General features: G+C 39.6%; 2 protein-coding genes across 16 annotated transcripts in view; one reads left to right on the top strand and one right to left on the bottom strand.

Annotated features, from left to right (window-relative positions):
- OPRM1 (opioid receptor mu 1) overlaps positions 1-20,986 on the bottom strand; it is a 164,402-nt gene that overhangs the window by 33,673 nt on the left and 109,743 nt on the right. The window lies entirely within an intron of this gene.
- The window catches only part of IPCEF1 (interaction protein for cytohesin exchange factors 1), a 171,109-nt gene that overhangs the window by 127,870 nt on the left and 22,253 nt on the right, over positions 1-20,986 (top strand). For all 14 annotated transcript variants that reach the window (XM_070376909.1, XM_070376907.1, XM_070376916.1 and 11 more), the window contains 3 exons: positions 5,770-5,828; positions 7,140-7,228; positions 16,294-16,666. In XM_070376909.1, coding sequence (XP_070233010.1) covers positions 5,770-5,828; positions 7,140-7,228; positions 16,294-16,666 — 521 coding nt within the window. The remainder of the gene's footprint in view (positions 1-5,769; positions 5,829-7,139; positions 7,229-16,293; positions 16,667-20,986) is intronic.

The following is a 20,986-nucleotide window of genomic DNA, read 5'->3' as shown; positions in this document are numbered from 1 at the left end:
GCCACGAGGGAAGCCCTTTTTAAGCTTTACTGGTGGTGAAATAGAGCTGCCCGTCAGCCACCTCTCCCCACCCCTATAGGCTCCTGCCAGTACCTAGCTTCTCCCACGAACTTCCTGTATCTCCAGCTTTCTTCCGTTCTGTATTCTTTCTGTTCATCCCAGGGCTGGTTCTTTCAAAGTAGTTCTGTTCACTCCAACAAGGGGGAGAGTAAGACTGACTTTACCAGGAAAACAATGACACAAAGTCTTTTGTTACCTAGAGAATTTCTCTAGCTACATGGTGAAACACATTTTAAAAGTGTGAGACCCTTACAAGATTATCTGAAACTCCTCTATTTCAGGCAAATTTGCTCTCTCAATCACACATCAGAGTTATTTAGCTCTTGCTCTCCCACTATTCCAGTTTTGCTTACATATCTGGTCCATTCATCTTCCCTTTGAAGTGATCTATCTAATGGGGAATACAGTTATATGAGCATTAGCTACACACTCTGCCTATCTGACTATTAAGTCTAAGCCTTTCACAGTTATCAAAGCCAAAGTCTTCGGGCCTTTCTATGCTGTGAAGATCTGTGTTACTTGAGATTATTTTAGCATTTATCTTTCCAGCTTACAAATAAGATTATAAATTGAAATTTGAGTGTGAGGTGTCCTGGCCCCATATTTTTGAATCTCTCAGTGACTTTTATATACAAAAATTGTCTATCTGGCCACTCATAAGTAAATGGCTCATTTTGTCTATGCCTGAATGTATCATAATTTTTTATTTGTAATATCATTATTAAGCTTTATTTGGAGAAAGCAATGGCACCCCACTCCGGTACTCTTGCCTGGAAAACCCCGAGGATGGAGGAGCCTGGTAGACTGCAAACCATGGGTTCGCTATGAGTCAGACACGACTAAGTGACTTCACTTTCACTTTTCACTTTCACGCATTGGAGAAGGACAATGGCAACCCACTCCAGTGTTCTTGCCTGAAGAATCCCAGGGACGGGGGAGCCTGGTGGGCTGCTGTCTATGGGGTCGCACAGAGTCGGACACGACTGAAGTGACTTAGCAGCAGCAGCAAGCTTTATTATTCTGAAGATGATTTTTTCTAGTAGCTAACAATGCAGAATCCCTTTGGGATTGCTAGTTAACCTCCTCCTTCTCCCACAAGACTAGGCAGAGGATGTTTAAAGATTTGCTCTTCAGTAGCCACTGAAGAACTTCCTTTCTTACTGATGAGGCGTGTTGGAGCCAGGACATAATGCCTCTGGGTATCAGTGAGACGCAGAGGTGCTGGGGAACAAGGGAGTGGTATTTGGAGAGATGGGGCCTGTTTTAGAAGTTCCCCTCCTTGAGAAACTGCCTTTTTGGGTGGTGACGTTTCTCATGAAGGAAAAGGTAATTAAGTTTAAGAAACACTGTGTGTTCTGCAGGGACCCTCAATTTACAAGTGCAGGGGTGAGTAATTAAGGGTAATGTAAAAGTTGGTTTCTAAACAAAGGCTGGTGGTAGCTGCCTTTCTCAGGCAGTGTTTGTGGGAAGAATGTTCTCATTTTGTACATCAATTTCTTAACACTTGTACTTCTTCAACGCACACATTCACAGCAAGTTAACATACAACAAACTCCCAGGAAACATCTGTCGTCTTCTTTTATATAAATATAAGTCTTTTTGCATCTATCTATTTAGCTACAAATAGAAAGTTTTCTACTGCCTAGATGTTAAAAAAAAAAAAAAAGTTCTTAGCAAAGAAGGTACTCTAAGCCTGTAGGTTCTAGAAAGAAAACAAACAAAATTCTGAACAATCACGAGTTTTCCCAGCAAGTAACTGATAGTGTCAATTACAGGGAGAAGAGTTTTGAGTGAGGGCTGAAAGGAATCTTTTCTTTACTGTCAGTATTCTTCCGTTCTGCTCATTTCTGAAAAGGAACTTAGGAATGTCTTTACTTGATTCAGGCATTCTGAATCCATCATTTTTTTTTTGCATTGATATGTTAAAGAATTTTGTCTATTTCATTTTGAGATGCTTTTTTTTGGGGGGGGAGTCAAATGCAATTATAAAATTATGAAATCAGGAATAAACTAGGGATTAGTTAGCCATTAAATTCATTGTGCTTTGCCTGATCAGTTTTTAAAAATGTATTTTTAAGTGTTTAGTTGAGTAATGTGTAAAACACATTCTTGTAAAAAAAAGTCTTGTAATATAGAAGTATGTAAAATGAAAAACCTCCCATCCCCCCAACTTTACTTCCCAATTTAACTTCTCTCCCTAACATTAAGCCACTTTTCACAATAAGACTATATCCTCTCTGATGCTTTGCTTTGCAAATCAAGTCCTGCACACGGTTTTAGAAGCACATTGATGACATGAATACACTACTATGTATAAAGTAGGTAACTATTGAGAACCTACCATATAGTACAGGGAGCTCTATTCAGTGATCTCTGGTGACCTAAATGGGAAGGAAATACAAAAAAGAGGGGATATGTGTCTGTATAGCTGATTCACTTTGCTATACAGCAGAAACCAACACAACATTGTAAAGCAATTACAATGAAAATTAATTTAAAAAGGAAGCACATTGAATCAGGATAAACACTTTGTTTTGTATTTGCTTTTTTTACTTAACAGTATGTTAGGATTTTTCCAGGTCATGACAAGGCTCCCTCACCCAACCGCAGTCTTTTTATTAGTTTCTTTATAACATGGTACTGATGGAATTGTTACCATACTTCATCCATTTTTCTGTTAATGGACAATTCTATTGTATCCATTTTTTTTTGTCATTGCAAGGCTATCGAATTAATATTCTTCCATATTTCTTATATACATGAAGATGTGTTTTGAAGGATAGATATTTAGAATTAGAATTATTTGGTGAAGGGGAATGAATATATTTTGAATTCAGTTCAGTTCAGTTCAGTCGTTCAGTCGTGTCCGACTCTTTGCAACCCCATGAATCATAGCACGCCAGGCCTCCCTGTCCATCACCAACTTCCGGACTTCACTCAAACTCATGTCCATCGAGTCAGTGATGCCATCCAGCCATCTCATCCTCTGTTGTCCCCTTCTCTTCCTGTCCCCAGTCCCTCCCAGCATCAGGGTCTTTTCCAGTGAGTCAACTCTTCACATGAGGTGGCCAAAGTATTGGAGTTTCAGCTTCAGCATCAGTCCTTCCAATGAACAGCCAGGACTGATCTCCTTTAGGATGGACTGGCTGGATCTCCTTGCAGTCCAAGGAACTCTCAAGAGTCTTCTCCAACACCGCAGTTCAAAAGCATCGATTCTTTGGTGCTCAGCTTTCTTCACAGTCCAACTCTCACATCCCTAGATGACCACTGGAAAAACCATAGCCTTGACTGGATGGAGGCAAAGTAATGTCTCTGCTTTTCAATATGCTATCTAGGTTGGTCATAACTTTCCTTCCAAGGAGCAAGCGTCTTTTAATTTCATGGCTGCAATCCCCATCTGCAGTGATTTTGGAGCCTCAACAAATAAAGTCTGACAGTTTACACTGTTTCCCCATCTATTTCCCATGAAGTGATGGGACCAGATGCCATGATCTTCGTTTTCTGAATGTCGAGCTTTAAGCCAACTTTTTCACTCTCTTCTTTCACTTTCATCAAGAGGCTTTTTAGTTCCTCTTCACTTTCTGCCATAAGGGTGGTGTCATCTGCATATCTGAGGTTATTGATATTTTTCCCGGCAATCTTGATTCCAGCTTGTGCTTCTTCCAGCCCAGCGTTTCTCATGATGTACTCTGCATAGAAGTTAAACAAGCAGGGTTACAACATACAACCTTGATGTACTCCTTTTCCTATTTGGAACCAGTCTGTTGTTCCATGTCCAGTTCTAACTGTTGCTTCCTGACCTGCGTATAGGTTTCTCAAGAGGCAGGTCAGGTAGTATCATCCAATTAACTGCTTGATATTGACTGTACCAGTTTTTTAGGGTCAACTCAACAAAGGATGAGACTGTTTATCTTGAAATCTAGAAATTAGCAATATTTAAAAATTTTGCCAATCTCAGGGTGAACAATATTTGCTTGTGCTTGAATATGCATTTTCTAAAATATTATTGAGGCTGAGAATTTTCCCTTATATTTATTAGCCATTTGTAGCTTTTTGTCATTTTCCATTTCTTTGTTTTGTTTATTTTGCAGTTGAGTCTTGATGAACATTTTTCAGTTCCTCTGGCATGATCTTGGCTTGGGTCTTGGTCTAGTTTTAAGTGGCCACTTAGAGACACGTGTTTATCATGATACAAAAGGGGACTTCCTAAATGAGGCTGAAACTCATCTTGCTTCTTATAGAAAGTTCTATTTTATTTGAGGGCTGGGTAAAGATTCCTAATTTGTTGACAATTGCAGATTTGGGAATATGCAGTGTTTATGCTTTGGTGAGGGTGTAGCTGGATAGTTTATGACGCATTATTGGACTAGCAAAAATAAAACATCAGATCAGATCAGATCAGATCAGTCGCTCAGTCGTGTCCGAAGTGAGTCAATAAGTGCATAGCATTATTATCGTCATTTTGTTGATAGTTGACTTCAGCTACTTATTTTTCAAAAAAAGATTAATATGTATTATGGAATATGTTTTTAAAATAAAGAAAAGTAGAAAGAAATGGGAAATAGGTCATTTAGATTATCACTGTCCCCAAATAATATTTTTCCTTTAAATAGGTTATATCAGTTCAGTTCAGTCCCTCAGGCGTGTCCGACTCTCTGTGACCCCATGAATTGCAGCACGCCAGGCCTCCCTGTCCATCACCAACTCCCGGACTCAAACTCATGTCCATCGAGTTGGTGATGCCATCCAGCCATCTCATCCTCTGTCGTCCCCTTCTCCTCCTGCCCCCAATCCCTCCCAGCATCAGAGTCTTTTCCAATGAGTCAACTCTTCACATGGGGTGGCCAAAGTATTGGAGTTTCAGCTTTAGCATCAGTCCTTCCAATGAACACCCAGGACTGATCTACTTTAGAATGGACTGGTTGGATCTCCTTGCAGTCCAAATAGGTTATATAGCTAGGAACATATGAAATAGATGCATTTTATGTGTTTTAAAAATTTGTGTATTAAAATAAATTTCTAACTGAACCCTTGGCCTGAAGTCATAAGCCACATTTGCGTTCATTCCCTCAGGTTTGTCTAGTTCTATTTTTATTATGGATGTGTAGTTGAAATTCATTGCCAATAATGGTAAGTCAATGGAAAATGAGACATTGTCAGTTTTACCTTATATAAAATTTTTCAAGAAATTGAAAATTTCCCCAGCTTAGGAATAACTGTGAAACTCTGGCCAGATCTTTTTCCTTATTGATATAAAGATCATGGTTTAAAAATAGATCATCATCACTTTTTGTGAAGTAAGCTTACATTTTAAGAATTAAAGAGAACTTTAAAGGTCAAGTTATGAAATTCATTTTGATGGTTGTGAAAGAATTTCAAATATGCAATTACAAAATGTATATTTGTTTGTATATTTAGAATATCTAATGTAGTTACCCACTTTAACTAGCTGTATAATGGGCCATCTCATTTCTTATCCTCATTTCGTATCATATTGCTTATGACACGGATCATAGTGTGAAACCAGTGGTCTTAGGTTTCCATAACACATGTTTAGGCTGTTTCTGAAAACATTTATACTGATATAGCACTACGATTAATTTCGTTATAAAGTCTGATACAAGACCTTCCTCTGGGGTCTAGGATAAGGGTGACTAGGTGAGGGACCAATCTCCCTGGTCAAACGTCTATTTTCTATTTGAATTTTAGGTGGTTAAACAAATTGGGATTAGCTGAAATCCATCCTGAATCCACTTCAAAGGATGAAGGTATGTTCTATTTTCAATTTCTGAAACTTTAACAAGCATCTGAGAATAGGGTGAAAATACAAAGTCAAGTTCTATGTAGAGCCTTGTTCTAATGAAACATACCTTGTTATTTAAAATTATCTGAAAATATGTAGAGACAGACATAATCACACTGGCTCACTAACATGGAATAGAGCCTCCCGGGCTGGCTAAGAATGCTTTTCACACTTCACCCACACATTAGCAGCTGTAGGCTTCATGGAGATCGCAGTCAATTGCCAATGCAAATGTTTTATTGCCCCACTTACTGAATTCTTACTCATCGGTGTGATCTCATCGTGATCTCTAGGCAGATAACTTTCAGCCCACTCTTTCCTCTCTGATATTTTAGTATTTTCACCAGGTGTGTGCCAAGACTAATTACCCTAAGTTTGCACCAGGAGCCTGAATGTCAGACTGGGACAAAGGCCATCTTTTTAGCTCAGTCTGTAGCTTTCAGTGTTCAAAAGCTCCAGGAGTCTAATTCTTCTTAATGATGCAGTTGCTCCTTAATATTGAGAAGAAAGATGTCTTTATGTGTCTGGGTCACAGAGCTGACACTATTTCTGAAATGCTCAGACCACATAAAACTCAGGAGTTAGAAGTAGGGAGTTATTTCTTTGGAGAGCAAAATCATAAAATCTTAAATTTAAAAATGGAAAAGTGACAACTTGTTTTAGAATAAAGAAGTATAATATGATAGTGTGAAATCAGTGTCCTAACCGTCTTCTTGATCCTCTTTTCCATAAAATAAATTCTCATGGTATATTTGCAGTATTTTATAGATTGTGAGCACAAAAATAACTACACAAAACCCTCCTCCTTATCCTGTTATGTAAGGCCTTCTGTGATACGGCATCAAGCAAACTTTCAGCTTTGTTTTCCACGCTGTCCCTTAGGGAACTCGGAAGACTTGGCGCCTGGGACTCACATTACTCTGTGTGCATCATTGGTGGTTTACTTATCCTGCCATTTGCAGCTCATTAAGATTTCTATGCTCAAAGTTAATCACTGCTGATTTTATACTCCCTTAGTGTATGACTCACAGCTCTTTTGAGGAATTAGTTTTATTTTCCCTGAGCTATGATTAGTCCTCTTTCTGCCTAGTGGACACTCTTTGAGGGCAGAAACCCTAACAGAGAGAAACTCTTATGTATCAGGTAGCCCACTAGATGAGGACTTTCTGAATTGGATTGGAATTGCAATAGCCAGATGGAAAAAAACCTCTGCTCATGCATTATGGAATAAGTGATGACAGCGTTGAAACATTCAGCATTTTCCTTTTTGTTCTAGAATGCTACAGTGAGAGTGAACAGGAAGATCCTGAAATAGCGGTCCAGACACCACCCCTTCATCACTCTGCAGAAAGTCTCTCTCCTTCGGTAGGTACCAAATTAGCCTGTTGCTCATCGATCAAACATATGGATGTCATTCCTTCCAGCTGGGTAGAAACTACCTTGACTGATACGTTTTTAGAGCAGGCTAAATAAAGGTATTGCCAAAAAGCAAGTGTAATTCCCGGGGTGCCATAGCAACCCATTAGTATGACAAATTTGGTGCATTTGTTTGTGACCTACAAGTGTATTATGCCCAGAGGATTCATGCTAATGCAGAGGGCTTCTAGGTAATAGGCCGATGCTGGCAAAGATTTATTTTATAACATTTATTTATACCCTACTTGTTCTCAGAAAGAATTGAAAATGCCTTTCCTAGGTGCAGGCCCTATAGTGATGTAAAATGAATGTAAAGGGGGTAAAGGCAAGACCATGAAGAGAAATTTAGAATCAGAAAGAGAGCTGGAAGCCAGGAGTGGGGTTAGAGCATTAAATCTGCCTATAGAATGATTCGGTGTGTTCACCAGAGAGCAGTCCACGTTTGATTCGAAACTTTGGAAGCATCCAGTGTAAGTTCAGGTTATTGATGGACATTAAGACTATGAAAGTGAGTGTTAGTCACTCAGTCGTGTCTGACTCTTTGCGACCCCATGGACTGTAGCCCACCAGGCTCCTCTGTCCATAGAATTCTCCAGGCAAGAATACTGGAGTGGGTTGCCATTTCCTTCTCCAGGGGATCTTCCGACCCAGGGACGGAACCCACATCTCTTACGTCTCCAGCCTTGGCAGGGGGATTCTTGACCACTAGCGCTGCCTGGGAAACCCCTAACTTTACAGGACATGACTTTTCCACAGTACCATGACACTCGTCCATCCATAGACCCCAGTAACTATAAGTTCTCATAGGTTACAGCATCTCCTTTGCCGACCAAAATTCTTCTGCCAGAATTTTCTATTTTGTGTGATAAGGTTTTTAATCTTTATTTGCATTTTTCCAGTTCCTGAGTTAAAGGTGTTAATATCATTTAAATAATGAGCTCTACTGCTTTTATTTGCTATCAGTGGAGAATTATGGTCACATTTCTAATTTATTTGGCTAGCAGTCAAGACCAGAAGTAAATATTTGTTGAATGAATGTTTATTTAAAATTTCTATTAAATAGGATTAGCCAAAGTTAAGCAAGATATAAATAAAATTAAATGTTGACTATGGTAAAATGTAGACCAATTTTTTAACTAGATGTACAATATAGCCTTTCTTAATATATTCTTAGCTTTCCCTTGATGTAGACTGAATCCTCTTCTAAAGTTAGCCTTGTTGGCTTAATGGAGAAGCCTATATTTTTGTTTAGTTTCTTTTTGTCTTTGTCTCTTTCTCTCTGTGTCTCTCCTTCTCTATCTCATATGAATTATTTTAGTTCTAAAATATTGTGATTTTAAGTTTTATAAATGGCAAACTATATCACAGATTCAGTTCAGTTCAGACGCTCAGTCGGGTCCGACTTTTTGTGACCTCATGGACTGCAACATGCCAGGCCTCCCTGTCCATCACCAACTCCTGGGGTTTACTCAAACTCATGTCCATTGAGTCAGTGATGCCATCCAACCATCTCATCCTCTGTCGTCCCCTTCTCCTCCTCTGTCTCCTCCTGCCTTCAATCTTTCCCAGCATCAGGGTCTTTTCAAATGAGTCAGCTCTTTGCATCAGGTGGCCAAAGTATTGGAGTTTACAAAGAGCTTTTTAAGGGATCTAGACCTCTACTTGGTGAATGTAAAAGCAACCACATTGTCATCTTAGATGAAGGATCATGGCTGAGTTGCATTATATGATGATTTGTCGTGTTGTTCAGTCACTAAATCGTGTCTGACTCTTTGTGACCCCATGGACTGCAGCATGCCAGGCTTCCCTGTCCTTCACCATCTCCCAGAGTTTGCTCAAATTCATGTTCGTTCAGTCGGTGATGCTATCTGACTGTCTCATCCTCTGCTGTCCCCTTCTCCTTTTGCCCTCACTCTTTCCCAGCATCAGGGTCTTTTCCATTGAGTTGGCTCTTCTCATCAGGTGGCCAAAGTATTGGAGCTTCACCTTCAGCATCAGTCCTTCCAGTGAATATTCAGGGTTGATTTCCTTTAACATTGACTGATTGGACCTCTTTGCTGTCCAAGTACTCTTTAGGATAGTGGTTCTCAATAAATATTAAATGAATGAATAAGCATATGCCTGATAAAGTCACTTCGGTCATGTCCGACTCTTTGCAACCCTATGGACTTAGCCCATCAGGCTCTTCTGTTCATGTAATTCTCCAGGCAAAGAAACTGGAGTGGACGGCCATGCCCTCCTCCAGGGAATCTTCCCAACCCAGGGACCGAACTCTAGTATCTGACAGCTCCTGCACTGGCAGGCGGGTTCTTTACCACTGAGCCACCCGGGAAGCCTGAATAAGCATTTAAGCAGCGTCAAGTTACCAGACAACGCTTTTTAAAAATTAAACTTGAAAAATATTTGTAACAAATTTTTAATGATCTTTGAGCTTTTAAATCACTTTATATCATATAAAATTAATGAGTTTGAAATATAATGAGGTCAGTTCCTTTTTTGCTGTTTTGTGGGTTTCAAGAAATCATGGGTGGTGATTTTCACAAAGGATCTTCCAAAGTGAAACCTACAGAGTCCCATCTATCTTAAGCCTGCCAAAAAGCTTTCCCTTTTTAATTTCTCTGTAAATAAATGGATGTCCTTTCCATTATCCATCCTGTGGGGCCTTCTCAAGAAGAATAAACATGAACAGAAATCTCTTATTTACTCAAAGACCCTGTAATATTCCTTATGCTCTTTGTGAAATGTGGTTTCACCCATGAGAAGCATAGGTCCAAACTGGTCTGGTGCTGAAATCTTACTGTTTATAGAAATCAAAATGATTGGACATAGAATTAAAATTTTAATTCAAGATTTTATCATTTTTGAAATAATTTTCTAGAATAGTAATTATTTTATACTCATGAATTCATTATTCCAAAATGAAAGTTCATTACCACAAAATTAAAAAAAATAAAACAAGAACTTGGGAAAGATTTGGGTGTTTGGGAGTTTGGTTTTATTTTGTCTTCTTTACTTGTCTAGGCTTAGATAGCTCAGTCATGACTAGCCTATGCCGGATTCAGCCAAAAAATGTTTGCTCTTGCTCTGTACAAACGTTACCATAATCTCAAAAATTTCATCTGTTTAAATAAAAAGCTTAAGTGTTATTTTAACCAAGTGTCTAGCATGTCTGTTTTTCAGAAACAAGAGAAAACAAAAACAAAATCTGCCTGGGATATATGTGAGCAGCAGCAACACATTCTGTTTCTAAGGAACATAAAATCTAACTGTTCAACATTTATCTATTTCTAATACATTCCTTCAGAAAAATAATGTTAGCCTTAGTGGTCTTCCAGACAATGCTTAACTTAGAACTTTAAGGAATAACATTTGATTGACATTTGGAATAACATTCTAAACACTGCTCCCATCTCAGTGACCTAACTTAGTGGTCTCACATCCATCCTTAAGTCCATTTGTATTGAAACAAGCATTCCCTGGGCTCCTGCTATAACATTAGGTAAGACTATCATCATATAAGCTCAGCATTAAGAAAAGTAAGCTCATGGCATCCCATCCCATCACTTCATGACAGATAGAAGGGGAAAAAGTGGAAGGAGTGACAGAGTTTATTTTCTTGGGCTCCAAAACCACTGAAGACGGTGACTGCAGCCATGCAATTAAAAGGTGCTTGCTCCTTGGAAGGAAACCTATGACGAATATAGACAGCACATTAAAAAATGCAGACATTACTTTGCTGACCATTCTGAAGGAGATCAGCCCTGGGATTTCTTTGGAAGAAATGATGCTAAAGCTGAAACTCCAGTACTTCGGCCACCTCATGCAAAGAGTTGACTCATTGGAAAAGACTCTGATGCTGGGAGGGATTGGGGGCAGGAGGAGAAGGGGACGACAGAGGATGAGATGGCTGGATGGCATCACTGACTCGATGGACGTGAGTCTGGGTGAGCTCCGGGAGTTGGTGATGGACAGGGAGGCCTGGCGTGCTGCGATTCACGGGGTCGCAAAGAGTTGGACACGACTGAGTGACTGAACTGAACTGAACTGAAGGACTTTGATGTTTTGAGTTCCTCAGCCTTTGGGTGTTTTGAGCAGAGAAGTGATGTGAACAATGTCCAGTTTGAAAGGACCACTCAGGCTGCCATGTAGGAGTGACCTGTGACATAGGGAGAAAGTCCAGAAGCAAAGAAATCTAAGGAAAAGTGTTCAGTCATCTAGTGTGAGAAGTGAGGATTGGGGTCAGGGTGTAGTTGAGAGATGGAATGGTTGGATTTTGAACATAGTTCTAAGACCAATTGGTGGATCAGATATGAGAGAAACTGAGAAGATATTATCATCCCAGATTTAAGCAGCTCATGGAAATTATTTTAGCACCATAGTCCTTATATTTTAACGCTTTTCAGAAGTACAGTTCCTTTATATCCAAAAGATGGGGGAAAATCAACTAAAAAAAATCAAAGAAGCAATAAGTAGAAACAAACGCTGCACATTGTGGCTCATTGGGCAGAGGCAGAGGAAGAGGTCAGAGATTAAACACAAGAAGGGGTAAAAACAGTTGTAGAAATTCAAATTTAATCTTACTAGGATAGTTCTTGCTCAGTTATTTACTGGAGGAAACGATCTTTAGTTACGTGTGCTATATATAATAATAGAAATGTATGTAAGGGAGATAGTATGGATGAAAAATTGGATGAAAAAATTTTGGATGAAAAATAAGTGGATTTAAAATTATTTGTGCATTACTTTTGTATTTTCATGTACTTTGACTAAAGTTGCTTAAGATTTATATGCTGACTCACTCCTTTCTAATTACAGGCTTTTGGTGGCCATTTTAAACTCTTTTTTGCCATGTCATGCTTGTGCTTTAAAAGCAATTCAAAGAAAAGAATTTTAGAGCTAATCAGCTTTTTAACTAAGCTTCTTCAATGATTAAAAATGTCTTATACAGAAAATGGGGAGAAACATGTCTTATTGATTATTTTATTTAATAACGCACATAGTTTCCTCATGAAAACTAAGATTTTAAAAATGTCCTGTATTTTCTTATTAAAAAATAGCATTTTAAAACCCAATTGTTGTCTAAGAAGTGAAACAGCATGCAATTATTAATCAATAATAAATAAAATAATTTTGTTTGAGATTGTGAAGACATTTGTGGGAATATTGGCATTGCAAGCAGTAATTCTGGATCCCGGGATTAGGATAAATCATCCATAGCACTTTGCAGAGAATTCCAGGGTGCTCCTGAGTAAGAGACTGAACTTCTCTAGGCACTTTTCTTGTACAGCTGGCTGTCTAGACCAGCCTTTGGAGCATTGGTTTATTTGTTGTTTGGTCACTAAGTCATGTCTGACTCTTTTGTGAGTGCGTGGATTATAGCCTGCCAGGCTCTTCTGTCCATGAGATTTCCCTGACAAGAATACTGGAGTGGTTGCCATTTCCTTCTCCAGGGGGTTTTCCCAACCCAGGGATCGAACGGCATCCCTTGAGTCTCCTGCATTGACAGGGGAATTTTTTTACTGCTGAGCCAGCTGGGCAGCCCCCTTTTAGTTATTACCAACTACTAGTTTATTAATGTCAGGCACAAATGCAAAACATGGAGACACAAAAATGATTAAAAACAGCCTTCTCTCAAGTAACTCAGCAAAAAAGAAGAGCAAGTTGTTCAACAATTACAGTAATAGTTGACAAATAAAATTATATTCCACCTGGTATAATAGAAGTAAGCATGGGAGAACCAGGCAAAGATGCCTGCCTCTCCCTGAGGCAACCAGTGAAGGCTTCCAGGAGGAGCTAGCCCTTGAATGGATACTTGAATGGTTCATAGAAGGCAGTGAGCTAAAAGTTCTCAGTTTGACTTGTTATAGGTAGCTAGAGAGTCATAGAAATAGTGAACCGAGTTTAGCACTGCAGGGTTTGCAAAGCTCATTCCCATATTGATTCTCTGTGGCAGCACTCCAGGGAACTTTAGATTTGTGTCCACCTTTCTTTGAATGAAAATTCCCTCTGACCTGGTACATATCATCTTTTTCTCATTTGTTTGTCCTTCTTTCTGGTTCTTTTCTTATTCTCTTTTGTCCCTCACCCTTCTTTTCTCTGTTCAAAAATCAGCTTTATAAATGCTACATGGTGCTGGAAAAAAATGGATTGGGAGCATTTGCTGTGTGTTTGAGGAGTACCACAACAGAGTACATTTCCTAGAAATTTCTGATGCTCATTGACATAGTCTTTTAAGTCTTTCATTCTTTTAGGCAGAGTTTTTAAGTTCAAAAAGGCTTATGAAAAATGCTGCAGCAACAGCTTTTTGCACAAATAGCTTATTTTGCTATAATCAAATTACAGTAGTATCAGTAGGAGCAACAGGAAAAGCTTGTGCTTGGTCTCTTTTCAGGAAAGGAAACTGATCACACTGAAGCCAAGTTTGACTAAAATAGCTCACAATAGGGGACCATGTCAGCACTGGGCCTGAATGGGTATTTTTGTTAATATTTATTCTGTAGATCTTGTTAAAGAGTAAACAAGTCTTGGCCTTTATTTGGACAGTTTGGTAGGGGGGTGTATTAACTCCTTCAGATCGCTAGGGTTTTCCTTTGTTGTTGTAGTTGCTTTTTAGTGAACTGCAGATCTTGGATCTCCCAGCTAAGTGGTCTAGGTGGTTGAAGGCAGCCAGTTTGAAAGCTCATTGACATTCCTGAAAGGAAAGTTTTCATGTCATGCCAAACATGTTGCTATTAGGAAGACGTGTGTGATGAATTAGTGTCCTCAAGCAGTTCAGTTCAGTCACTCAGTCTGACTCTTTGCAGCCCCATGGACTGCAGCGCACCAGGCTTCCCTGTCCATCACCACTCCTGGACCTTGCTCAAACTCACGTCCATCGAATTGGTGATGCCATTCAACTGCCTCACCCTCTGTTATCTCCTTCTCCTTCTGCCATCAATCTTTCCCAGCATCAGGGTCTTTTCCAATGAGTCAGTTCTTCACATCAGGTGGCCAAAGTATTGAAGCTTCAGCTTCAGTGTTAGTCCTTTCAATGAATATTGAGAATAGATTTCCTTTAGAACTGACTGGTTGGATCTCCTTGAAGTCCAAGGGCTCTCAAGAGTCTTCTCCAACACCACAGTTCAAAAGTATCAATTCTTCAGTGCTCAGCTTTCTTTATGGTCCAATTCTCACATCCATACATGACTACTGGAAAAACCACAGCTTTGACTAGACAGACCTTTGATGGCAAAGTAATGTCTCTGTTTTTTAATATGCTGTCTAAGTTGGTCATAGCTTTTCTTCTAAGGAGAAAGTGTCTTTGAATTTCATGGCTGCAGTCACCATCTGTAGTGATTTTGGAGCCCAAGAAAATAAAGTCTGTCACTGTTTCCATTGTTTCCCCATCTATTTGCCATGAAGTGATGGGATCGGATGCCATGATCTTCACTTTGTGAATGTTGAATTTTAAGCCAGTATTTTCACTTAATATATTAACTAGATGCTTTAGTGCCATGGCTCAGTGGGTAAAGAATCCGCCTGGCTCAATGAGTAAAGAATCCGCTTGTAATGCAGGAGACACAGGAGACACAGGTTCCATCCTTATGTCAGGAAGATCTCCTGGAGGAGGAAATGGAAACCCATTCCACTATTCTTGCTTGGAAAGTTCCACGGACAGAGGAGCCTGGCAGGCTATAGTACAAAGGTTTGCAAAGAGCTGGACATGACTGAGTAACTAAAAATGCATGCTGCTTATTTATTTATTGCTTATTTGACAATCCATGTCTAGCTTGCAGCTAGCTAGGCACTCATTGGATATTTACTGATTTTTCCATCAGAACATAAAGCTTAGAATCTGAAAAATTCTTGGGAACATATTAATTTAGAGCAAAGTCAACTATCCTGAATTAGTTGCAATCATTCTGAGTGTTTTGGGAGAGGGTCCTACTTTGCTTTTTGGCTCCTTCCCTTGAACAGTCTCCTCCCTACCACTTCCTCCACTTCCTTGGAGTTCTGAATGCTTGAAATTGACAGCAGGATCTCATAGAATGATGTAATGAAACAGAACCAGAACACAGACTTCGCTGTCTTATCTGCCACTGGAGATATAGGGTAACCCCAGAGCACTGGTGTTTAGACTTTTGGATTTTTATTGAATGATAAAATTAAAAACGGAGGACCAGCATCTAGTTGCCAAATCTTTATTTTGCTATGCAGAACATTTAAAAAGCTCCAAAAAGACAAAAGGTAATAGCTACCATTACCATTTTCCAAAAGAAAGCGTATGTTTTAATGCAAATATATGATAAAGATAAAATGTCAGAATAAATGAAGTTCTTCTCAAGAGAGGACATTGGTGTTGTTGCATTGATAGACTGGTGAAAATTTTACCAAGGCTGTCATTCACCCTTGAATTGTGTGTCAGCAGCTGCTTTCAGAAGATCCTACATCATCAACCCATTTCTCATAGTTCTTGGTTTCCTTTAATGAATTAGGACCCTGCATATGTATTCTTGTCTTTTTTGGAGAAAGTTTATTGACATTTTAAAATTATTGAAGAGTGAATGAGTTAACATTAGTTCACCTAATTATGTAGTTATGAGCTGATACTGGTCATGTGCTAAAGAATATCTGAAAAACATTTGAGAGTATAAATACATGTGTTTTGTCTACATCACTGGTCTTCCATTCAGTTCGTGTTATTATGCTTCCTGTTTGGCTCCAGCTTTTTCTTTCTTTTAATTACCTTTCTTAAGAGTTTTTGCCCGATCAGTGAAAATTCAGTAATCTACTTTTTGCTCAAAGTGTCCTTCAGTGTTCCAGAGAATTCCTCAAAGAGGTCTTCTAAGTATTTGGGAAAATGGCATCATCATGCCTATCACACAGGTATAAACACCATCTAATTTTCTTTCAACTCTTTTATTATTGGTTCTTTTTTGAAACACTGGTCTACCTTCATTGAAAATGACAAGTAGAGAATGTTGACTTAATCATAATTTATTTCATGCTCTTTTGGTTTTCTTTGTGAAAAATAGGCTGCACAGCAGGCATCTTCATCTTCACCCAAATTGAGTGAAACATCACGTTCCTTCTCTTCCATGGAAAACATAAAAAAGACTCCCAGCAGTCTGTCTTCCTCCATATCGAGAGAAAGACAGTCCTGGATTGACATGGTGAGCAGCTCATCTGCCACTGAAGATATGGGAAAGTCTGTGACATGTGCAGTGCAGTTGCTTTCACCTGCCCCCTCAGAGGCAAATGGCCGCGGGGCCCTAGAAAACAACGCTGACGCATCAGAAAGTGGATTTTTGAACTCTCTATCGAGTGATGACACTTCTTCCTTGAGTAGCAACATTGACCATCTTACCGTCCCAGATAAGCCTGCTGGATCAAAGATGACAGACAGAGGTAAAAGCAAGAAATTATTATTTTTTTAACATAATTTTATTTATTTTTGGCTGTGCTGGGTCTTTGTTGCTATACGGGCTGCTTTCTCTAGTTGCAGTGAGCTGAGGCTACTCTCCAGCTGTGGCGTGTGGGCTTCTCCATATGGAGGCTTCTCTTGTTGCAGAGCACAGGCTCTAGGTCATGTGGGCTCAGCAGTTGTGGCTCCCGGGCTCTAGAGCACAACTCAATAGCTGTGGCTCACGGGCTGAGTTGCTCTGTGGCATGTGGGATCCTTCTGGAGTAAGGATTGAGCCCATGTCTCCTGCATTGGTGGGCAGATTCTTTGCCACTGAGCCACCAGGGAAGCCCTAAAAATTTATTTACTCTTTTCAGAGAATGGGTATTTGTATGTGGATATAGAATGCTAATGTGGATTATAGAAAGAATGTTGGAAGTCTTGAATGATTCGATAATTAAGTCAAGTGAGGCGAAGTGCGGAGGTTACTTCTGTAGAGGAGGTTGCATGTGGAAAACTCCAGCTTCAAGGCCATTCATTGCCCACTGTGTGTGTGCTTAGTCACGCAGTCGTGTCTGATTCTTGCAACCCCATAGACTGTAGCCTGCCAGGCTCCTCTGTCCATGGGATTCTCCAGGCAAGAATACTGGAGTGGGTTGCCATTTCCTCCTCCAGTCTGACTCTTTAGGACCCCATAGACTGTAGCCTTCCAGGCTGCTCTGTCCATGGAATTTTCTAGGCAAGAATACTGGAGTGGGTTGTCATTCCCTTCTCCAGCCCACTGTAAGTGTCACTAACCAAATGCTTGCAACTATGAGACATGTGTTCACAAAATAATGATACCTTTTCACCAATCTGAGATAAAGTATGAGTTTTTTTTGTTTTTTGTTTTAATTAATTATTTTTTTGAAGGATACTTGCTTTACAGATTTTTGTTATTTTCTGTCAAACCTCAACATGAATCAGCCATAGGTTGTTTTTGTTTGATTTGGTCCCATGTCCTCTGCTCTGGAGTTCATGGTGACTAGATCAACATTTTGTAGATGACATCACCTCCTTTGTTCAAAACATGCACAGAGCAACCACCTTCCCCGAGCTATCATCACAGATAAGGGCTGGGTCCTAAGCTAGTTGGCTCCTGAGGTGCCTGCCCATGTAGTTAACAGGAAGAGGCAATCTACCTTGGAGGGCATCACTAGAACTTTAAAACCAAAGGAGAGGACAGCTTATGTGTTAATAAAAGAAAAAAAATCATTTGAAGTCTTAGCAAAAGAAAGAGTTACTGGAGTGTAGAAATGAAGAGTGTGAGCCTTCTTAATGTTGTCGTTGTTCAGTGTCCAAGTCGTGTCCGATTCTTTGCGACCCCTTGGACCACAGCATGCCAGGCTTCACTGTCCTCCACTGTCTCCCGGAGTTTCTTCAAGTTTGTGTCTGTTGAGTTGGTGATGCTATCTAATACTTTTTAATACTCCATGGTAATTGATCCTTGTCTTTTATCCAGACTAACTTTAAAAAAATGATTAGTTTTCAGTCATGATGGGTTGTTCCTGACGGTCTGTGCCTTATTCTCTCCACTGTCAGACAAGCTTACCTGATAGAAGATACTTAAAAATGAGAAAATGATAAGTTGACTGGCTAAATTTCCAGGATCGCCAGCCACGGTGATCTGATGGTGTAAACGACTGCTTCGCCCCCTCTCCCAGGTTCATCAGGGACAATTCTTTAAGTTCTCAATTTTTTATATGTACCCTATTAATTTGATATTTTGTATCAGAGTAATTTTGGAGAAGGAAGAGGCACCCCACTACAGTATTCTTCCCTGGAGAATTCCATGGACAGAGGAGACTGGTGGGCTACAGTCCATGGGGATGCAGATTTGGACATGACTGAAGCGACTTAACATAGCACAGTACAGAATAATTTAGGCCAAGGATTAGAACTCTACAGACCTTGGTGTATGTGTGTGTGTGTGTGTGTGTGTACAGCATTTATTTGAATTCTCAGACTGGGAACTCATTCTCCAAGTCACCACAGTTGTTAACCACTCCCTATGGCCTTATCTGAAGATGCTTCACACAGTTGAATTACCTGCTGGGCCCCAGATGACATTATATTTTCAGGAGAGCTTGAGAATAGGCTATTTTATTTTGTTAATTTATTTAGTTTCTGGCCATGCTTCTGAGGCATGTGGGATCTTACTTCCCTGACTTCACTTGTGACTCAGACGTTAAAGAATCCACGTGCAATGCAGGAAACCAGCATTTGATCCCTGAGTTGGGAAGATCCCCTGGAGAAGGGGATGGCAACCTATTTCAGTATTCTTGCCTGGAGAGTTCCATGGATAGAGGAGCCTGGTGGGCTACAGTCCATGGGGTCGCAAAGAGTCAGACACGACTGAGTGACTAACACTTTCACTTTTAGGGATCAAACCCATACTCCCTCCATTGGAAGTTTGGAGTCTTAATCACTGGGAAGTCCCCATCTGACGGCATTTTTGTTGGATACCCTTAATTAATGCTAATGATCTACTTTACATTAGTAAATAAAGTTATTGCCAAAATAACCTGCTTCTAGAGATGAGCGAGGTTGGGTAGGGGGGAGAATGGAAATAGCACCACTGATGAGTAAGGGGAGATGGGTTAATATTGGACTGTGCAGGATAGAAGGCAGGAGACTCAGGCTGGCCTCAGCTTGGGGAGGTGCTGTCATATGAAGGTGCTGGGCTTAATTTGCACCTCTGTGGAAGTTCAAATTGATGTAAATTTTGAGGCCAATCGTTCACATAAAAAGGAAATAATTTTCAATTCAACATTAGACACTTTTTAGCATTGAGAATTGTTCAGAACTGAACAGGTTCCTTGGAAAGTAGTGTGTTCCTCATCACTGAAGGTGTTTACTCTTTCTGAGACAAACATTTTCATTGCGTATTAATTGCATATTATGTGTTGATTACAATTTTTGGCCTTATGGAGATATACTAAAGAGGGAATTTAAGCGTCTTGAACTAGATTGCCTCTAATGTGATATTTAGAAGATCCTTCCAGATACAGGATAGGTGGAACTAAAGAAAGTAATGAAAAGGGCCATATTTACTCTCTCCTGTTATCAACTCTTACTTTAATCACTGGACCATTGGTAGGACTAAAAAGTTTCACGCATGCACAAACAAGCTTGCACACACGCACACACACACAGCACCTAGGACGAGGATGGCTTCAGAAGCAAATGAGAATAAAATTCCATTCTTGTTCATTCTCAGGAGGTAACTCTGCAGATTGAGTTTTCCTTTAGGATGAATGATTTGAAAGTCAAAGGAAGATGCCTGCAGTTCTTGTCCATGTCTAACGTCATTCTGGGCATGTGTGTGCTGCAGAGCCTGGCTGAGTACCAACAGGTCTTTTAATCTCCAAAGGAAGAAACCAGGTATTTTAACATTTTGAGTTAGGTGCAGAGTGACCAATGAAATCTGTGTGCTTCTTCAAACAGCTCCACACAAAGGTATTCCTTTGGGTAGAAAGGAAGAGAAAATAAAACTATTTTTCCCCTCATTGATTTGTTGGCATTTGCCATATGGTACAGAATGTTTGCTGATGCTTTTCTCCTGCTGCTGGGGATTTGGTCAAATTCCCAGCAGAGTTAAACCACAGAAAGTCATTGCTATGGAAACAGCCACCCAGTTTTTGCTTGCGTTTGCCATGACATGTTGAGTAATCAGGTTGCGTATTTGTGTGTGTATGTGTGTGCGTGTGTGTTTTATATATGTGTTTGTGTGTTGGAAAAGAGGTAGCTTTTCATTTTTCTGACTTCTAAAAATTATTATTTTTTATCTGCAAATTAAAAAAGAAAAATGCTAAAAGTCTTGTGCCTGACATATGGTTCAGGATGCTTTTATTAATATGACAGGGATTGAAGTTTCAACAAGGTCTATGATAGGACTTAGGATTTTAGATTAAGTCCCAGTCTCAAGATGTGTTTGCTGGAGAAAGAGGCTTTTATCCTAGAAAAGATTCTTAAAGGTTAATAACTGAGCCCAGAAATAAGCAGACAGCACGTATTATAGCCTTCTTTTTATTTAGACAATGAGAGAAATATTTTACAGTTGGTATGCAATTAAAACTGTAGTTGCTAGAATTTTATACTGAAGTTAAACCCTTTTAGACATCTTCCTCCACAGAGTAAGCTAGTTAAACAATACATGGTGTTAATTGTATCCTGTTGCCTTTCTACGTTGGTAGATCAGAGGTCTTCAGACTCTTCACTGAGTCTTTCCACAAAGCAAAGCAGGGAAAGAGATGATGAGGTTAATGGAATGTTCATCTCAGCTC

The sequence above is a fragment of the Bos mutus genome, chromosome 9, assembly GCF_027580195.1.
Source record: "Bos mutus isolate GX-2022 chromosome 9, NWIPB_WYAK_1.1, whole genome shotgun sequence".
In the NCBI taxonomy this organism is placed as follows: Eukaryota; Metazoa; Chordata; class Mammalia; order Artiodactyla; family Bovidae; genus Bos; species Bos mutus.
The sequence above is the reverse complement of the archived record's forward strand: the minus strand, read 5'-3'. Positions and strand labels throughout refer to the sequence as shown.